This window comes from Dromiciops gliroides, chromosome 1 (assembly GCF_019393635.1).
Source record: "Dromiciops gliroides isolate mDroGli1 chromosome 1, mDroGli1.pri, whole genome shotgun sequence".
Lineage (NCBI taxonomy): Eukaryota > Metazoa > Chordata > Mammalia > Microbiotheria > Microbiotheriidae > Dromiciops > Dromiciops gliroides.
Window position 1 is genome coordinate 5,102,105 of NC_057861.1, and position 21,097 is coordinate 5,123,201.

The 21,097-nt window shown below is 50.8% G+C and overlaps 1 protein-coding gene across 13 annotated transcripts in view; it reads left to right on the forward strand.

Moving 5' to 3' along the window:
- Nucleotides 1–21,097, forward strand: part of TXNRD2 (thioredoxin reductase 2) — a 90,826-nt gene that overhangs the window by 49,840 nt on the left and 19,889 nt on the right. For all 13 annotated transcript variants that reach the window (XM_043987727.1, XM_043987668.1, XM_043987661.1 and 10 more), the window contains one exon: nt 17,290–17,426. In XM_043987727.1, the coding sequence (XP_043843662.1) occupies nt 17,290–17,426 (137 nt within the window). The remainder of the gene's footprint in view (nt 1–17,289; nt 17,427–21,097) is intronic.

A 21,097-nucleotide genomic window follows, 5' to 3' on the forward strand; every position in this document is an offset into this window, starting at 1 on the left:
GATTATCAGCCAAACTTAATTAGCTTTTTGTTTGGGGTTTTTTGTTTGTGTTTGCGGAGCAATGAGGGTTAAGTGACTTGCCCAGGGTCACAGCTTATAAGTGTCAAGTGTCTGAGGGCAGATTTGAACTCAGGTCCTCCTGAATCCAGGGCCGGTCCTTTATCCACTGCGCCACCTAGCTGCCATCTTAATTAGCTTTTAGAAAGTGTATTCACTAAACATGTATAGCAAGGACAGTGGGTAAGAGAAATAATCCCCCCAAACCAGGGATGTGCTCTTCCTTTGCACACAGCAGGATTCTGGGTGCATTAGGCTCAAGATTATAGGAGAGTCACAAGGAAACACATGGATAAGGACCCATGGGCCAAAGGGATAGCACGGCCCCTGGACTCCCTTTGTGAAGTCCTCGTGAAGTCCCCCTTCATTGTATCTCTTAACAGGCTTCAGGGGTCAGTGCCCTCATTGAGTCGCAAAGCTTTCTTTCCTTGGTGCGGTGTCTGGTTGGTGCTCAGTGTGTCTCTTGGCAGGTGTCATCATCAGCCATCCAATCACTGCCAGTCCAGCAGACACAGCCACCCACCCCAAGAGACTCCCTGAGTCTCCCAGCCTTTGGAAGTTTGCGGTGGTGACCTGGGGAGTCCCTTCTCTGGACACTCAGGTTCTCTTTCTTGGGGTACTTCTGTTTGCCCTTGACACATCTCCATCTGCTCCCATCTGGATGTGCTCTTTCTCTAGTCAAGTCTCCAGGAATATGGTCAGTGGGGGTGGCAAAAGAGAGAGTACAGGGCCTAGGAGTCAGAGCCAGCATTTGAACCTGGGTCCTCAGCTTGGAGAGCCAAATACCGCACCACCACCATGGCACTGGACCCAAAGCAGGACATGAGGCTGGTTGGTGAGTTAGAGAAGGAGGGGGCTGGAGAATCAGCTGTGAAACAGTCAGCCACTGACCCACCCAAGAATACACTTCCCCTCAAACACAGATCCAGACACGGCCAGGGCGGTCCCTGCTAGAAATGGCAAGCGATGGTTTTGTCAGAGGATCCTGGAACCAGAGGGGACCTCAGAGCCCATTGTTTCCAGAGGAGGGGAAAGGACCTGCCCAAGGTCATACAGAGAGCAAGGGTCAGAGCAGCTTTCCCCCTGCTTCCCATGCTGGAGGCTGGGTGGCCTCGATGTGTTGGTGCCAGTGGTCCAGGCCCCTGTCCTTCCTCCATTTCCATTCCAGCCAAAGAGCTGTCGGGAATTATGGAGTGTCCCAAAAGTCTGCGTGCACTGCTGGGACACCCGGCAGATGCCCTCCCAGTGATATCTCATCCAATGAGAAATGATCGTAAAGCACTAGGGAGGGGGGCAGCACACTGGAAGCGCCCCGTAAATGGGGAAGCCCCCATTTACCTTTTCTGTACATGCGTATCCTTTTATCTGGGTGCCCCCTCTTTCACTCACCTTCTCAGATTTCTGTCTGGCACTTAAATCTTTCCTAATTAAACGGGTTTTCCTTCACTCATCATCATACACACTCAAGGCAAGCATGAAATTGGAAGGAATGTAAGTTTTCCCATCATCAGAGGAGCAAAGATTGTGAAATCTCTAGTTCAGTGTGAGATCTGTGGGCGTCCTTTGCGTGGGCTGCTTAGCAGGTGAGAGTCCCTGCTGGTCAGGCCCCTTCCCGACCTCCTTCGGCACCTCCCTTTGGAGGACCGCCCGGCCTGGCAAGGGTGGGCCACAGGAAAAGCCATCTCGGGGCCGGCCGACACTGCCTGCTGATGGCCCACAGCTGGTGCAGAACTCCCAGCAAGATCAGAAGCAGCTGCACCAGAGAATGCTTGTATGGGTTCCCATTCTTTCTTCCTCTCAACCCCTGTGGCATTTAATCAGGTTTTGTGCTGCAATTTTAATGCATCTCAAGGACAGAGATACATCATTAGACCCAAACTTGATATAGGGAAATTTGAACTGAAAGAATGCCTGGTCAGTGTAGAGTTGGCCTCCTGGCTTCTCCACGGTTTTAAGTGCCTCTAGACATGTTTCAGGGTGTCATTTGCTGTGTCAGCACAGCCCCCCCACACCCCCTCCCAAGAAGCCCAGCCCTGCTAGGGGCTGGTGAGAGAAAAGCAGAAATGGCTCCATCATCCAAGAGAATAGCCACAGCTCCAGAGCGCCCTCTCTGGAGTCAGGAGGACCTGGGAGCAAATTCAGCTTCAGACACTTCCTGGCGGGATGATCCTGGGCAAGTCACCTTGCCTCTGTTTGCCTCAGTTTCCTCATCTGTCAAATGGGGCTAATCACTGCGTCTCCCTTGCCAGGTTATTGTGAGGATAAATGAGGTGATATTTGTAAAGGTCCCAGCACATAGTAGGTGCTTAATAAATGCCTGTCCCCTTCTTTTCATGCCCTCCCCCATGCCAAGGAGGGAGCCAACATACAGAAAAAATGCTGAGTGATATGGGGAGAAAGCTGGGGACCTGTAGATGGTGGGGCTGGACCTGAGTCTCAGGGAAGCCTCTGATGCGGTTCTCATCTGCTCCCAGTCTGGCTGCATCCCTGCTTCTGCCTGGGGCTTTGCAAGGCTGGCCAGCACACTGATTTGCTCAGACTTCCAGAAGCATCTCGGCCTCTTTACCCTCATTTCCCTAATGGGGCTCTCAAGGGAGGCCTCTTCCCAGGCCAAAGGGGGCCCCGAGAGTGACCCAGGCCTGATGAGAACCCAGAGGGTGTGAAGGGCGGTGGCATGAACCAAGGCCAAGCAGGGAGGGCTGAAGCCCTGGCGGGAGGAACGTGTGCTTGTCTAGGAGACGGTGGGCAGCTCCTGAGAGTCCTCGGGGTGCCGGGTGCCAGCCAAGCAGTGACCGGGGGTCTGCAGGACGTATTTTATCTGAGGAGCCAGGACCCTGCCTGCATTAGGGACGTTGGTGATGAGGTCTCCCCCAGAGAGACTCAGTCTAGGAAGTCACCCCTCTTATGGGAAAAAAGAAACCAAAGCCCAAGGAATCCCTCCCAAGGCTGGGGGCGGGGGCTGGGCAGCACATTCTTGGAACTCTGATGCCCAGACCAGGGCTTCTGGCACATGGCCCACCAGAGGGCTTCTAGGCCTGGCTATATGACATCCAGAACATGTCCTGATTTGGGCAACTAGAGAAGAAAGGAGGGAGGGAGGGAAGGAGGGAAGGGAAGGGAAGAAGAGGGAAAGAGAGAAGGAAGGAAAGAAAGGAGAATGGAGGGGAGGAAAAGGGGAGGGAGGGAGGAGGGATTTATTAAGCACCTACTGTGTGTTGAATGCTTTACAAATATTATGTCATTTGAGGTGCTATTGTTATCCCCATTCTTGACTTGCCAAAGGTCACCCAGCTAGTAAATATCTGAGACTGGATCTGAACCCAGGCTCTGTTCTCACTGCACCCCCTGGCTGCCTCTGGCAAAGGGAAGTCAGCCCCCTGTTCCACGGGCCATGTTGGTCCCACTGCCAACAGTGACCCATACCTGGGGTACCTCGTCATAGAAAACACTAAAGCTCCTTTTTCTTTCATGAGAGTGCAGTTGTCGCCCTTGGCTTGTGATTACGAGGAGGTAGTGTCCCCTCAGGCTCTGGTGCCCTCATGGGTCTTGCCGCTGGCCGGGATCTCCAAAGGGCAGCCTCAGGGTCGAGTTCGGCAGACCGCACTGGGAGTGGGCAGAGAAGCAGATGAGTCTTGGAGCCAAAGGACCAGCTTGGAAGTCAGGAGGGTCTGGGCTCCAGAGCCCCCGCTGCCACCCGCTGGCTGTAGGTGCCCTCGACAAGTCCGGCCCCCTCTCTGGGCCTCCGTTTCCTCGGCTGTAAAATGCGAGGGTCCCTCCCCGCAAACTATGATGTGGAGGCCCTGAGCCCTAGAAGTCACCATCTGCACTGACGGAAGTTTCTCATGGGGCACTCCCTGTAGCAATGGATTTTGTTTTCATTTGAAAGCAGTCCTTCTGCAGTTGGTTGAGCTGTCTGTGGCTAATGGTGCCCACAGCCCTACAACTTGCAGACTCCCAGAGTCGAGGCTGCAGATGCGCTGAGCAGCCCGGCTTGATTCGGCCTTCCTGTTTTGACTCGGGGCTGCGAGAGAGCAGCTGAAGACAAATCTTGGCCTTCCCCACAGGGGATTCATCTCCCAGATGGAGATCCTGGAATGAGAATGCTTCCAAGCATCATCTCATGCTCCCTCTTGTTTGGACTTCCCCAGTGGGGAGCTATGAGAAGCATGCCTTTGAAATCAAATCACCTTTCCTAGCCCTTTGGAAAACTGAAAAGCTCTCTGGCGTTGGGGGGTGGGGCTCCCAGCCTGCCTCCTGCCATCTCCGGACACCAGGAAGCCCCATGTCTTGTGCGCACGGTCCTGCTGAACTCTCTAAAGGGTTAAGTCCACCCATCCTTTAAAGCTATGTTCTTCAGGCCTTAGAACCCCATGAGTCTGAATGAGTGAGGAAGGAGAACAGAACCTTTGCTTTGACATGTTCCATATGTGGCATCCCTCCCATCAGGATCCAAGGGATGTAACCCTGCTTGGCCCTTTGGTGGAGGGCGGAACCAAAGCTCCCCTTCAGGGACCAGCGTGGCCCTGAGTTTCTTAACCTTTGAACTGTGAAAGCTCTAGTAATGCCCCTTATCGATTCCAAGGTTAATCTTGCCTAATTCTCTCCCCTGGAGTGGCTGGAGGTACACTGGGGTGTTGGATTCTGAATTGTTACCACATTCATTACCAGCTGTTCTCTCTGTACCATCCATAATTCAGTTCAACAACTGTTGAAGCCCTGTGTGCAATGCATTCTGGAGGATTCCGAAGAAAAGAAAAGACGGGGCCCTTGTCTCCATCACGTTCCTGGCTTGCTGCCGCTGCTGCCTTCCAGGCCACATAGATGTGTCACGTATTCACATATACACATGTCTAGAAAAAGCGTTCAGGGTTATCACCAGCACTGTTTAAAATCAGAAATTCTGTGACTGAACAGTGTGTGATCAAAGGCATTCTCACATACCCTTTCAAAAGTAATTTTTTTGGTATGAACAAAATCAATGCAGCTAAAATAAGAAGAAAAGTAATAGATGGGGGGAATCTTTGGGTTACACACCTTTGATAAAAATTGGACAACCAAAATCTAAAGGTGTTTGACATCACACTGTAAGACCAAAGCCACTCCCCCCCAAAATAAAACTAGGAATCATTTTCCAGAAATGTACAAATGATCAAAAAACAAATTGTTTAAATGCTTCAAATCACTCATCGGAAAAATTCAGATTAAAACCATTTTTTAATGTCCATTCATGTGGCAGCTGGTGGTGCAGTGGTTAGAGCACTGGGCCTCAAGTCAGAGAGCATTTTATCCCTTCTTCTTGACGGTCTTTCCAAAATGTATTACATGACTTTCCTGCTATAATCAGTAGGCTGCAAGTAACTGAATGAATGAACATTTATTAAGCACTTATTGTATGCCAGGCTCTGCACCAAGCACCGAAGCCAGAAATACAAAAGCAAAGTCAATCTCTGCCCTCACAGAGCTTCCATTTCTAAGAGCCACCAATATAGCGCCCAACAATACTGGGTGACGTCTGTGTACAAGTCAGAAGGGAGCTCCCTGAAGAAGGGGCCATGTAGCTTCGGTCTCTGCATCACCTGTGCACAGGCTAGTGCTGGCACTCTTGTGGTGCCAGGCACTCAGACAGGGTGCTGGGCACTTGGGCACTCTGGCTGTGGCTTGCTTAATTGATGATCTCACTGAACTTGGGTTGACCTTAGGATGTGCCCGAGAGGCAATCGCTTTGAGGTTAGACCTTATGACAGGAGTACCTCTGCTTCCTTTTCCTACAAAGGAGAGGGAGAGAGAAGAAGGCATCGGCTGTTTGAATGGCAGGTCTGGTGAGCTCACTGTATGACTTCCAAGGCTACTCTGATCAACCAGTCAGTCAATCAGCAAGCATTTATTAAGCACCATGCAGACCAAGAGAGAAGTGAAGCAGTCCCTGCCCCTCCCCGCCAGAGCTTCATTCTACTAGGGTAGAAAATCACAGACACATAGACGTCTATGCAGTATGTAGACAACACGTACACATATGACTGTATGCAGTTTGCATGCCAGGTCATTTGTGGTATCCCCGTTCTGTGTAGCAGAAGTGGGATGGAGAACATTCCAGGCATGAGAGAGGGCAGGGAGAGGGCCTGTATGGGGAACAGTTCAGAGACCTTTTTGTCTGGACTGGGGCTGGCATGCAAGGCAGCAGGGTACAGCGAGGCTCAAAGCCAGACCAGGAAGCGCTTCAAAGACCAAAGGGAAGCGTATTTGCCCCTGCCCTGAGGTGCTAAGGGGGTTGTCTCTGGGGCTCATGGAACAAGGAAGTACCACAGTGAGCCCTGTTCTTTATTTTTCAGGGGGCGGGGACAGTGAGGGTTAAGTGACTTGCCCGGGGTCACACAGCTGGTAAGTGTCAAGTGTCTGAGGCCGGATTTGAACCCAAGTCCTCCTGAATCTAGGGCCAGTGCTCTATCCACTGCGCCACCTAGCTGCCCCCAGAGCCCTGTTCTTTAGAAGCTAAAAGGAGTGAGGAGAACCTTGAGTCAGCAAGGCCAGTGAGGAAGTGAGGGCAGGGGTCCAGACGAGAGGGGATGATGGTCTGAACCATGGGGAGAGGGGGTTGGGCCCAGGGGAGCTGTGGAGGTAGAATTGATGAGAGGTAACTACTGATTGGCTGGATTGGGGGGGGGGGAATCTCTGAGGTGGGGTAGAAATCTGGTGATACCCACGATAGGAAGGAGGACGTCAGAACCGGGTGTGGATCGGGAGGAAAGAGAAGGACTTGGACCGTGGGGTTTGAGATGTCTGTGGGTGTTGTGGGAATGGAGCTCAGGAGGAAGGGCAGTGTGAGCTGGCATGTAGCTCTGGTCGGTACCTCTGTGGGGTGTGAGATTTAAAATTGGATATTAGATCATAAATCTCCCCTACTTAACCTTTCCCTTAATTTATCTCCCAAACTAGTAAATGGAAGCAGCTTTTGGTTTTCTAGATAGACCTTTTTATTTATAGTTATGATAGTCACAAGGTGATGTTGATTAGAAGGATAGGAAAGTAGAAACACAATACAAATCGTCTTAAGTCTAAGCTTAGTCTATATTCCTTATAAAAACTCACCAAACCGAAAAAGGCCACCTTTGGAGAGAGAGCTAGATTCCTATCTATTAAAGGGAGAGCACATTTCTAGCTCCCTTCTCCGCCAGCGTCCCCAGGAAAAGAGCGTGAGACTGAGCGCCAGTCTCTTCCTTCCTCCTCCCACTAGCCCGCGTCACTTCCTGACTCCTGGTCTTGCCCTCAAAGACCTTCCCTTCATGGGCAGAACTCCTCTACAGTAAGTATCCAGCAGGTGGCGTTATTCCAATTGTTACAGGGGACGGTGATGGGCCCTGCCATGAGGCTGGTGAGAGGAGAAACCAGGGCCCAGGATGGAGCCTTGGGGGCACCCACGGTCAGTGATCCCATGCGGATGGCAATCCAGCTAAGGAGAGGTCAGGAGAGAGCAGAGGGAGAGCAGGAGGAAAGGGAGGCCATGAGATCACTGGAAAAGACCATGGAAACCTGCGAGCACCATCTGGGCGTGAGCTGGGCACTCCCCTGCTAGAGATCTGGCCGCCTTCTGGCCTCTCCTCTGCTTAGGCCCCAGCAGCCAGCCCCAGGCAGGAGGCTTGTCAAGGGCGTGGCTTTGAGGCCTAAAGTCTGTGAGCAGCGCCTGGTTCAGGACCGCCAGTCTCTTAGGCCCATTTTAATGTAAGGTGTGGGGTTACGGTTCCGTTGAAGCTCTACTTCAGAGACACCCCACCCCCCCACATGCTGTTCTGGGTGGGCAGTGGTGCTGAGCACCTCTAAGCCCATGAGATTCTGATAAGAAGCCAGTGAGGCTGTTCTGTGTTATAAAGCCTGCACTTGTTAAGTGCCTGGTGCTGTGCTAAGCCATGGGGATTCAGAGGAAAGGTCCTTTGGGGAGCGGTTGGAGCGCCAGGCTGTTTTCCTTCCTCAGGGTTTGCTCCTCCCACTCTCTGATGATCTGGTCTCCGCGACGTCCTACTTGGAAAAAGGGAGGATGTGACGATGATAGAAACAAGAGCCGTCTGGCCGGGGAGACACGTGAGGCCATGGCTCCTGGGTGCCGGCCACTGCTCTGGCCCCTAGGACAGGAGGCCTTGGTTCTCACCTGGAGCAGACCCTTGCCCAAGGTCTGGTTCGTGCAGAGCCGCCATCACTCCACTAGGGACAAGACCTCTCTCTTCTCTCCTGCTGCCCTATAGGAATTGCCGGCCTTGTTGGATGGTGTGGGGGTGTAGTGTCCAGGAATGAGCAGGCACTCGAAGGCCCCCCAGGGCTCTGCCCACAGTCGTGTGCCCCATCCTGGTGCCACCAGTTCAGATGGATGTCAGGAAGCTGGAGGGGACCAAGGTGGGGCAGCCAGAATGGGGAAGGACTTTGAGTCCCTGCCGTAGGGCGGTCAATCAAAGGAAAGAGGATGCAGAGGAGCCCTGACAGCTGTGTTCTAGGGTTTGAAGGGCTGTTGTGTAGTGGGAGGACCAGAGGTCAGGAAAACCTTCCCCATACCAGAGCTGTCCCAGCGTGGAATGGGCCTCTTCCCACCAAGGCAGGGATGACTTCTGGAAGGGCTTCTAGCGGAGGCCAGAGACCACCTCTCCTCCCGAGAGGGATTCCTTTCCTGGGCGGGCTGGATTCAGTGGCCACTCTCCGCTTCCACAGGGATAGACCATTTCCTTTCAACATTTGTTTTTATAAGATTTCTAGTTTCAAATTTTTCTCCCTCCCTCACCCCTCCCCAAGACAGCAAGTAATATGGTATAGGTTATATATGTACAATAACATTAAACCTATTTCTGCATTAGTCATGTTAAAAGAGAAGAATCAGAGCAAAAAGGAAAAACCTCAAAAAAAGAAAAACAACAACAACAAAAACAATAGAAATAGTATGGTTTGATCTGCATCCAGATTCAACAGTTCTTTTTTTTTCTGGATGTGGAAAGCATTTTCCAACATGAGTCCTTTGGAACTATCTTGGACCATTGTATTGCTGAGAAGAATCAAGTCTATCACAGTTGATCAACACACAATGTTGTTGATACTGTGTACAATGTTCTCCTGGTTCTGCTCATCTCACTCATCATCAATTCATGCAAGTCCTTCCAGGTTTCCCTGAACTCCTCCTGCTCATCATTTCTTACAGCACAATAGTATTCCATTACATTCACATACCACAACTTGTTCAGCCATTCCCCAATTAGTGATCAATAGTGATCGTTTTGTTTCTTCCATGCCTATTCTAATTCCTTTAATTCCTTTTTCTTCTCTGATTGCTAAAACTAACATTTCTGGTACAATATTAAATAATAGAGGTGATAATGGACATCCCTGTTTTACCCCTGATCTTATTGGGAATACCTCTAACTTATCTCCATTACATATAATGCTTGCTGATGGTTTTAGGTAGATACTGCTTATTATTTTAAGGAAAGAACTACCCTCAGTTTCCAATTCCTTGCCACCACAAAAAGAGCAGCTGTAAATATTTTTGTACATGTGGTTCCTTTTCCCTTTTTTATTATCGCTTTGAGATACAGACCTAGTAGTGGTATTACTGGGTCAAAGGGTATGCAAAGCTTTATAGCCCTTTGGGCATAGTTCCAAACTGCTCTCCAGAATGGTTGGGTCAGTTCATACCTCCACCAACAATGCATTAGTGTTCCAATTTTTCTACAGCTTCTCCAACATTTATTATTTTCCTTTTTTTTGCCATATTAGCCAATCTGATAGGTGTCAGGTGGTACCTCAGAGTTGTTTTAATTTGCATCTCTCTAATCAATAGTGATTTAAAGCATTTTTTCATATGGCAATAGATAGCTTTGATTTCTTCATCAGAAAACTGCCTGTTCATATCTTTTGACCATTTCTCAATTGGGGAATGACTTGGAGTCTTATAAATTTGATTTAGTTCCCTATATATTTTAGAAATGAGGCCTTTATCAGAAGTACTGGCCATAAAAATTGTTTCCCAGTTTTCTGCCTCCCTTCTAATTTTGGGTGCATTGCTTCTGTTTGTACAAAAATTTTTTTAATTTAATGTAATCAAAATCATCCATTTTGCCTTGTTTGGTCATAAACTGTTCTCTTTTCCAAAGATCTGAGAGGTAAACTATTCCTTCCTCTCCTAATTTACCTATGGTATCACCTTTTATGTCTAAATCATGTACCCATTTTGACCTTATTTTAGTATAATGTGTAAGATGTTGGTCTATGCCTTGTTCCTGCCATACTCTCTTCTAGTTTTCCCAGCAGTTTTTGTCAAATACTGAGTTCTTATCCCAGAAGCTGGAGTCTTTGGGTTTATCAAACAGTACCTTACTAAAGTCATTTACTACTGTGTCTCCTGTGCCTAACCTATTCCATTGATCCTCCACTCTATTTCTTAGCCAGTACCAGATAGTTTTGATGACTGCCTCTTTATAGTAGAGCTTCAGATTTGATACAGCCAGCCTACCTTCCTGTGCATTTTTTTCATTATTTCCCTTGATATTCTTGACCTTTTGTTTTTCCAGATGAATTTTGTTATTATTTTTTCTAGCTCTATAAAATAATTTTTAGGTAGTCTGATTGGTATGGCACTGAATAAGTAAATTAATTTAGGTAGAATTGTCATTTTTATTATATTAGCTCTGCCTATCCATGAGCAATTGATATCCTTCCAATTATTTAGATCTGATTTGATTTGTGTGAAAAGTGTTTTGTAATGGTGTTCATAGAGTTCCTGGGTTTGTCTTGGCAAGTAGACTCCCAAGTATTTTAAATTGTCTACCGTTACTTTAAATGGAATTTCTTTTTCTATCTCTTTCTGCTGGACTTTGTTGATCATGAATTTTGTCAAAAGATTTCTCTGCATCTATTGAAATAATCTTATGATTTTGGTTAGTTTTCTTATTGATATGGTTGATTGTGTTAATAGTTTTTCTAGGGGTGGCTAGGTGGCACAGTGGATAAAGCACCGGCCCTGGATTCAGGAGTACCTGAGTTCAAATACGGCCTCAGACACTTGACACTTACTAGCTGTGTGACCCTGGGCAAGTCACTTAACCCCCATTGCCCCGCCAAAAAAAAAAAAAATAGTTTTTCTAATGTTGAACCAGCCCTGCATTCCTGGTATAAATCCCGCCTGGTCATAGTGTATTATCCTGGTGATCACTTGCTGTAATCTCCTTGCTAATATCTTATTTAAGATTTTTGCATCAATATTCATTGGGGAAATTGGTCTATAATTTTCTTTCTCTGTTTTGGCTCTGCCTGGTTTTGGTGTCAACACCATATTTGTGTCATAAAAGAAATTTGGTAGAACTCCACCTATTTTTCCAAATAATTTGAATAATATTGGAATTAATTGTTCTTTAAATGTTGGGTAGAATCCACTTGTAAGCCCATCTGGCCCTGAGACTTTTTCTTAGGGCGTTCATTAATGGCTTGTTCAATTTCTTTTTCTGATATGGACTTATTTAAGGATTTTATTTCCTCTTTAGTTAACCTGGGCAGTTTTGTATTTTTGTAAATATTTATCCATTTCATTTAGATTGTCAAATTTATTGGCATACAGTTGGACAAAATAGTTCCTAATTATTGCTTTAATTTCCACTTCATTGGTGGTGAAATCACCCTTTTCATTTTTGATACTGGTGATTTGGTTTTCTTCTTTCTTTTTTTTTAATCAAATTAACCAATGGTTGGGATAGACCATTTCCTGATGGAGATTGACAAGCAGTTGATAGGGGCAGCTAGGTGATGCAGTGGATAAAGCACTGGCCCTGGAGTCAGGAGTACCTGAGTTCAAATCCGGCCTCAGACACTTAACACTTACTAGCTGTGTGACCCTGGGCAAGTCACTTAACCCCAATTGCCTCACTAAAACAAAACAAAACAAAAGACAAGCAGTTGATGATGTCACAGTGCTTAGGGCCACCCACTCCCTGATGTTCTCCTCTCCCCATGGCCAGCTGAGGAGGCAGGAGTGACCTTGGCCGGGGCTAAGGGTGAGGGAGCTTTCTCTTTCTCTGTTTCACCTATCTGCATCAGAGGCCGGACACTCCCAGACTCAGTTCTGTGGCATTAATGCTGCAGCATGGAGGGTGAGTGGCAGTGGAACAAGCCGGTGCTGGCAGTCCTCTGCTAAGTCCATTGTATTAGATGGAGATTCTGCCCCTGCAGAGGGAGGGGCATCACGGATGGTCAGAGATCGGGCCAGGCCCTTCTTTCTGTAGCTACAGCTCCTAACTGTGGCTGCATTAAGGTACACCTGTCCCGCGCAGGTAACCGTGCGATCCCATTGGCCAGCCAAGAGCGCTCTACCTGAAGCCCTTCACCTGCTGGAGGTGTGTTGGGGGGGGCGGTGCCCCAGGGGTTCCCGAGCACCCTCGCGTGCTAAGCTCTCTCTGGCCAGCACTGAGGCAGGAAGACAGGAAGCTAGAAAACCCATTAACTGTCTGTTTGCAGAATATCCAGGCTTTGCTCTTGGTACACAAAGAAATACAACAGGCGGAAGTTGTTTCACATTCAAGGCAAGATAAGGTCCCAGAGGCTTATTATTGTTGTTGTGCCTGTAGAGGGGCCCCAAGGGCCGGCCGACAGATGGATGAGTGCCGACAGTTTCCGTCAGGAATCCCAGAGGAAGAGACACTTGGAGCCAGCGTGGTGCTGATGCTGGAGGAGGGCCCTGGCACCTGGGAGTGCGTGCCGGCCCACCCTCACTTAACAAAGAGGAAACTGAGGCCCACGCTGGGGAAGTATCGAACCTGTGGTCATTGACACAAGTGCTTCAAACCCTGCCCTCCAGACTCCCAGGCTGCCCCCTTGTTTAGCCAGAAGAGGCCTTTCTGGGAGAACCTGCTTCTCTTTTTGTTAGTTCTGTTTCCCTAACATCAAAGGCCTCTGTTTTCCTCACGCTTTTCCCCCTTTGAGTACTGAAATATAGATAATAATTTCAGTTTCAGGATGAAAACATTGCTGTTAAACTTAGTCCGGCTTTGTTTTCCTGTTAATCAAGAGGGATTTACCAAGCACCTGAGGACCCCTCCCCCCAGCTCTTGTGTGCGTCTGATTGCAGGGTCTCTGATAATACAAAAAGTCAAGAAATACCTCCCCTTTATATACTTGGTCAGTCAGCATTTTCCCTGTGCCAGGCGTCCTGCTAAGGGCAAGAACCACATGGAAGGCCAAAGACCGTCCTTGCTGTCAAGGAGCTCACGGTGTACTGGGGCAGACAGCCCGCAAAGAGCTGTGGCCACACAAGCTAGAGACGAGATGAGGGGGGAATCAGCAGAGAGGAGGCGAGTGTGTGCCCAGTAGTGCGGGTCAGAGACCCCCTGCAGAGGCCATCTGTCCAAGCCCCTCCCTTGTTTTTCAGAGGAGGAGATGAGGCCAAGGGAACCGATTTGGCAGGGCCTGTCAGAGGCGGTGTGTGACCTCAGATCTTCTGACTCCAGAATCCAGCATCCTTCCCACCGCCCTCTATTTTTCAGTCATTTTCAGTCATGTCTGACTCTCTGTGACCACATTTGGGGTTTTCCTGACAGAAATACTGGAGTGGTTTGCCATTGCCTTCTCCAGGTCACTTGATAGATGAAGAAACTGAGGCAAACAGGGTGAAGTGACTTGCTCAAGTTCACACAGCTATTGTCTGAGGCTGGATTTGAATTCAGGTCTTCCTGACTCCAGGCCCAAGGCTCTATCTACTGTACCACCTCTCTGCCCATGCCATTCTTCATATCTCTGGAGGAAGTTAGACAATCACTGGTCTGAGCTACCACGGATTGATGTTACCCAGGCTCAGCTGAGCCCTCTGACTTAATTCAACAGATTTACATGGAGTTTGGATCACAAGTTATGTTTTACAGGGATCGATAATCAAATAACTCGGAAACATTCAAAGAGCAGCATCAAACCTATGTACAATTGAGTTATACCTTGTATAATACCTTGTATGTGAGTCACCGAGGAGAGTCGCTCCCCCATCGTCTTCAGCGGCTCACTCCCAGCACCGATGGGCCGGCCGTGTCTGGGGCCTGCTCCATCTGTCGGAGGCCACATTGTCAGTTTGCTCACGAGGGGAGCACAGCTCAGACGGACTTTTCCTTTGATAATATGATAGCTGGATCCTGGGGCGGCCCCCCTCACAGAGCATCCGCCGGGTGCCCCACAGCTTCGGCTGAACTCAATGCTGACGCCGGCGGCCCTGGCGGTTGGGAAGGCCAAGTGTCTCTTTTCAAAGGGTTTGGGATGTCTCGGATCGGAGGGCTTCTTAACTGTCCCGGATTACCAGGTCTGGTCTTAAGGCCTCTGCTGGTCCTGGATCTGTCGAATTTACCCGAATCTCCGTTTTTTCTGGCACTTGGACAACTTAAATGGGTGTAGACCAACACTGTGCCGCCAGGGACTCCCCACAGCTGTTGTTTCAATCTTTCTCCCCACGCTTCTTAGGTCAGGCTGAGCCACTCTCCTTAGCAGATACCGTTCCATACTGGGAGAATAGAGGCCAGGTGCTGGGGCCCACTTTTCTCCTGGTCTTTTGTCACTCTCTAGTCACTCCCTTGCTCTGGTCTCTGATGTAGAAATGGAGTTTTTTAGAATTAATAAAAATCTATTTTTTCTCCATCTCCTCCCATGGGGAAAGAAGGAAAACTATGCATCATAACAAACATGGAGAGTCCAGCAAGATAGATTCCCACATTGGGAAAAAAGTGTGTGACTCAGTCTCCACCCTCGGGCTGTGCCCATCAGCTCTGCCACGGGGCGGTAGCAGCGGCTCCCTCCAGCTTGGGGCTGGGTGTGGATCGGCGCTCTGACGCCTTCCCAGGCCTCGGTCTGTGCTGTGCTATCCTCGCTTCCCGGGCTCTGCTCGCTGCACGGCTCATGCGGCCATTCCCAGGTTCCTCATTTCTCATAGCACGGAGCATTCAGGACATGCCGGACCAGCATCTGCTCAGCCAGTCCCTGCGACCTTTGCCGCCGCCAGAACCAGTGCCCCTGCCAGAAGCAGGCTTGTGCTTTGACTTCTTCAATTCCTTCTGTTCCTGGCTGGGAGCCTTTGTTTCCCCCCACCCCTTCCCTTAGCTTCCTTCTCTGTGTCGTCTTTCACTGCTAGAATGTAAGCATCTTGAGGACAGAGACTTGTATGTGTGTTCCCAGCAGTTTAGCGCTTGCCCTGCAGTAGTAAGTGCTTAATTGATGCTTGCTGACTGATTGCATAAATGAAGGAGGAGACTGAGGACCCGGGAAGTAAAGTGACTTGACCAAGGTCACACACTTGGAAGCCAAAGATGAAAGCCACTTCTTTGTGGTCTTCATGTGTCAATGTCCCCAAAAACCTAATCACTGGGAGATTCCTCTCTGGGGATGAGCCCCTGGCTCATCATCGAGCGTGACTGATTGACATCCCCGGGCTCAGGAGCACCAGCCGGAGCTCACAACAGCCCGGGGTCCCTTCGACTTCAGGAGGAGGCCCTGGGGGAGGACGTCAGCACAGGTTCCTGGCCATCTGCTGTCGTGATCTGTGACAGGAACCCAGAGGACTCACCTTCAGACCAGCCTTCTGCCTCTGAGGGCCAGAGCCAGGACTCACACCCATGAGTTGGAACTTTCTTTTACACATTAGGCCTTTCTTCTATGCCTTACAGACATACAGTGCAGAGAATGCTGACTGTGGAGCCTGCGTGACCTTGGGCAAGTCACTTCCTCATGTCTACAATGACAGGGTTGGACTCGGTGATTTCTCCGGTCTCTTTCAGCTCTGCCTTCCTGGGTGTTCTCCCTGGGCAGATTCACAGGGAAAGAGGCTTCAGAAGCAGGTAGAGTCGACAGCTTTGTCCAGAGCCTTTTAAGTAGGTGGTAAACATTCCTGCAGATTTAAGAGCCGTCTCCCTGACACCGTGCAGCGGACAAGCCAGTGGCTGCCGGGCTCCCCTGAGTCACGTCTCCCCAAGCATTTCCCATGCTTCCATGCTTGTTCCCTGGGAACACTGACAAGCATCTTCATTTGAGGCGAGGTGCACACTGGCCAAAGAAGAGGAAATCTGACCTTTGAATCTGCCGCAAACGATCTGTGAGGAGCCCCTCCTTTGACCAACAAGGATCTTGGGACAGCAGGATGGTTGGGTAGATAGAGCCAGGAGGACCTGGGTTCAAATCCTGCCTTACAGTCTTCCTAGCATCACGACCCTGGACAAGGCAGCTGATCCCCACCTCGGCTTCCTCATCCATAAAATGCGGGGAACAGCAGCTGCCCAGAGGGTTACATTGGGGATGCCCTTTGTGCACCGTAAGCTCGCTAGGTCAGTGAGCTAGCGTTTGCCGTGCGCCAAGCCGTGTGTGAGGTGTTAGGGATACAGCAAAGGGGGCCGTTGTATGTGAGTGAGGAGCCCAAAGGAGGCCTGCGCTTTCCAGAGTCTTGTCTGTTCCTCCATCACCAGGGCATCTCACAGCACCTGGCACACAGTTGGTGCTCAGTAAATGCTCGTTGCATTGTCTGTTGCCTTTATTCGGCCCTTGTGGCCCAAGTCTTTTTTTAGTTTTAGACGAGCAGATTTACCGTCACTTCTAATACCACCAGGTGGCGTAGCACCTAGGTGGACAGAGCACCGAGCTTGCAACCAGGAAGATTCAGCTCCCTGAGCTCAAATCCGGCCTCAGACACTGACTAGCTGTGTGACCCTGGACAAGTCACTTCACCCAGTTTGCCTTCAGTTTCTTCCTCTGTAAAATGAGCTGGAGAAGGAAATGGCAAACCTGTCCAGTGTCTCTGCCTAAAAAACCCCCTGTGGGATCATGGAGAGACAGACACAACTGAAATGAGTGAACACAAACACATGTACCGCTGACCGCCTCCCCAACTCTAAAAGCTCAGCAAACTGGCCCTCTTTCTAAAACCCAGAGGACCCCCACCCCGGAGGCCCCGAGAAGCCCCACCAGATGGAAGAGGCAGCCCCTGTGGAAAGAGGCCTCAGCATCTTGTGGGGCAGCTGCCCGTGGGGTGGGGACCGGGCTGTGGGGCTCCAGCACCATAATCACACCAGCAGAAAATCCCTCTGTCCACCCCTTTAATTCCATGTTTTACCACTTCCAAACAGACATTCTGGATTTGTTTTTAATCAGTCCATGGCGTCGTGTCGAGGATTTACAAACTTGTGATAGAGGGTGGGCGTAGGGAGATCAAAACTGCTAAAGACTTCTGAGGCCTCTCTTTGCTTCCCTAAGGTCGCGTACCAGAAACCAGAAGTTTGAATTTGGAGAAGGTCGGAGTGAAGCTTCACCCGGGCTCCCAGAAGATCATGGTCAATGCCAGCGAAGCCACTTCGGTAGCCCACATTTATGCCATCGGGGACATAACAGAGGTATGCCCTCCCCAGGAGCCATGGGCCCGCGTGCGGAAGCCAGCCCAGCCTTGGCTCCGCACTCCCAGCAGCCCCTGCTTGGTATAGGCTGCCCTCTTTGTCTCATTCAGACCGGACCGGAGGTTGGGGCAGTCGCTGTTCCTCACCCTGAAGTCAGAGAGAGGCTTAAATAAAAACTCCGAGTAGGACGATCTTGACAATAAGCAGACTGAAGAGTTAGAGTTGTCCCTCTTAGACCAGGGCTTATCCTGAGTGTGCCGCCAATTCTCCAAGTATTGTCAAAGCCCGCAGCACATTGCCTGGCGCATAGTAGGTCCTTAGTAAATGCTTTTTTATTCCCTCCCTTCCTCATCCTTCCTCCCTTTCTCTCTCTTCCCTCCCTCCCTCCCTCCTTCCTTCCTGGGTTCTCTGAATACTTCACGGGTGGAAAAGCTGGAGAGGCCCACTAGCTCGGCTTCTTCCTTGGACACTAAGGCCCAGTGCAGCCCCTGCCCAAGGTCCCAGAGCTCATAAGTAACAGAGCAGGATTGGAAACCCCACCTTGTGTGGCTGAGCCCAGAGCTCTTTCTCCTCTCTCCCAGAGTTGTTATAGTAACATCCAAAGCCTCCATTTTGATGACACCCGACAGCCACTTGTCTCGTAATAACTGTGTAAGTAAGGTAGGGAAAATGTTATTCTGCCCATTTTGCAGATAACAAAACTGAGCCCAGAGAGGGGCAGTAACCTACTGTCATTCACACCAGCTGGTGAGTCCTGGCTTGAACCAGGGCCCAGCACTCCCCACGAGCTCCCTGTAGAGGTTGCCGAGGATACAGACCCCCTCATTACTGTGTGGGCCTAGGTGTGTGCCTGGTTGCTGGGAGTGTGGCCTGAACAAGACATATCACTGAACACACTGGGTTTGCCCCAGCAGCAGACCCAGCTGGACAGAGCCCTTGTTAGCTGCCTCTTGTCGTTAGGGCTCTCGTCCGAGAGCTGGGCTCCAGGGAGCCCCCTCCCGAGCAGCACCTAAGAGGATCATGTGCATGGAGCTTTTGACAGAGAAGCCCCAGTGATCATGGCCAAAACACACTGCTTGTTGCCCTCAGGCAGGTCTGGCTGGGGCTTTGGGGAAGGCCGGGTGCCCATCAGTGTCTGATTCATGCTGGATGAGCTTTTGAGATGCAGTGTTTAACTTTGGTGTGGGAAGGACCATTTTCCTGACCCACTGGGGAGGAGCCTTGGGAGCTTTGGCTGGGGCCAGCTCTGCCGGACCTGGGGGCCGATTGACTTGGACCAGAGTGCTTCAGCTGTGTGGTACAACATTGGGGCAGCTGGGGGTGCCGTGCATAGAGTACTGGTCCCAAAGCTGGAGGACCTGAGTTCAAATTTGACCTCAGACACTTACTAGCTGTGTGACCTTGGGCAAGTCACTTAACCCCTATTGCCTTAAACATCCGGGGCCATCTGCAGTCGTCCTGATGTCTCTCCTGCCCCTGGACCCCGATGGCTCTGGAGGAGAGAGAGGCTGGTGACCTTGCCCAGCCCTGCCTCACTTACTTCAGTCCAAGTCACTGCAGGTCATGGCGTCCTCTTTGAGAACGAAGGACAGACAACAGCAACAAAGGCAGCAGCACAGCATATTATCTTCAGGGAGGCATCGTGGGCCAGGGGAAGATGCTGGCTCTGGCCTGGGCAGCGGGCAAGGGGCCCCTCCCGCCTGGGCCTTAGCTCCTCTGTACAGGGAAGAGGCTGGACTGGTGGCCTCTGGGGACCCTCCCGTGCTCCCACCCGGGCTTGTTTGGAGATTTGCTCTCCAAGAAGGGGTGTTCAGAGCTGAAAGGGATCCAGACCTCCCCCCACCCCCACCCCCACCTCTGGCCGATGAGGAAACCACATCCCAGAGAGCTAAAGTGCTTGCCCAGCATCTCACAAGCCTCAGTGGTGGGATTCGAACCCAGGCCCTCTGTCAGACCCCAAAGCCATGGTCTCTCCACTGGTCTGCACCACCCCCGATTCATTCCTCTGGTACCAGTCCTCTTGGGGGACTTCTGTTTATTTCTGTGGTACCTGATTTTGCCTCATTCATTAGAAAGGTGTGCTGCTCTGCTCTTCACAGACCACTCCAGCGCCTAGTTGGGGCCCTAGCACCTCGGGCAAGTGCCCTGGGCAAGGCTTAGGGAAAGATGTAGGTGAGGACCCCCAGAGGCAGAAGGCCTCCGGGCTGCCCCTTCCTCCTCATGGGGGTGTCTGGGCCCCTTCCTGGCTGTCCTGGAAAGAAGGGGCCCAGGGTTTGGAAGAGCAAGGCTTCTGCCTCTAAAACTTCCTTTCAAAGGCCCTGGGCCAAGACCGTTCCCATCGCTGGGCCCCAGCGTCCTCTCCCATCATCCCTAAGGTCTCTCCCAGTCCTGAACCCCACAATCCCATGAGCCTTAAAACCATTCAGTCCCCCCCACTCCTCTCACCATATGAGAAGCCTTCACGTCCCCTTCTCTGAGTCCCCATGTGCTCCTTGGCCCCTTTCTCTTCCCTGATCTGCACAGTCCCAGGGCCCCCAGGGAAGCAGCCAGGAGGCCGACAGAGAAGGCAGAGGGCGGCAGTGATAGGCTGTTCTTGCAGCGCCGTCAGAGCCCTCACTGCATCCCGACCAGTTAGGGTGAGGGCTCTTAGCCCTCTGTGTCTCACAGACCTTTGGGGCAGAACGGTGAAGACACCTACAGACCACGACAAAGGAGACCGATGAGGCCGTTGGCAGAATGCTCACAGACCCTGGGTTTCCATCCCCTGGCTTAGGGGAAGTATCCCAAGGTGGGGAGACAGTGCTTGGATGCCATTCCTCCTCCCTGGGGCCCATCCCTGTGGGGGAGATCAGGAAGGAAGGAGCTGCCACAGAGGCCGGTCACGCCTCGCCAGGGCCTGCAGGAGATGGGGTATTTGTGAGTTATGTTGAATGTAAGACTTCACTCTTGGTTAATCCAACAGCTGCTGAGTTTGAAAATACCTCCAGGCCTTAGCTTCCTACATGGGCCAGGATTGGATACTGATCCCGTGAGAGCGCCCCCCAAGTGGGGGCAGGGTAGAAAGAGGTCTGCTGTTGGTGGGCTTTCCCAAAGGCTCAGCCTCAGCCTCGTGGTCTGGCTGGAGAAGCGTGGAGGAAGAGACTGCAGGAAATGCCTGCTTCTTAGATGTGGGGAGCCCACCCTCCCTCTCCCATCTTCCCACCAGGGCACTGCCCAGTGGGCCAACCCATGGATATCACAGGATAGACGACTCTCTGATTGGGAGGGATTCAGTTAGTTACAAAGGAGGCTGATTCATTTTCCTCTGCGGACAATAAAGTAAATCCACCTCCCGCACAAAAGAACTGGCTCAGAATCTGCTTTCCCTGTTCCAGACCGGCGTGGGGCGTATGAGAGGAGATGTGAAGCCCGGCATTTGAGCGATCAGCTCACCCGTGGGCCAAGGTGCCTGACAATCAAAGGGAGAAGCGTCTGAATGATTGATATTGAATCATGCCAAGAGCTATCGTAGAAGCCCTTCCAGTAAGACGTCTAGCCTCAGACGCTTAGCAGCCATGTGGCCCTGGACAAGTCACTGTGCCTCAGTCTACCTCACCTCACCTGGAAGATGGGGATCACAATAAACCCCTCCCAGAGGCGTTGTGAGGATCCAGTTTGTAACGTGCTTTATA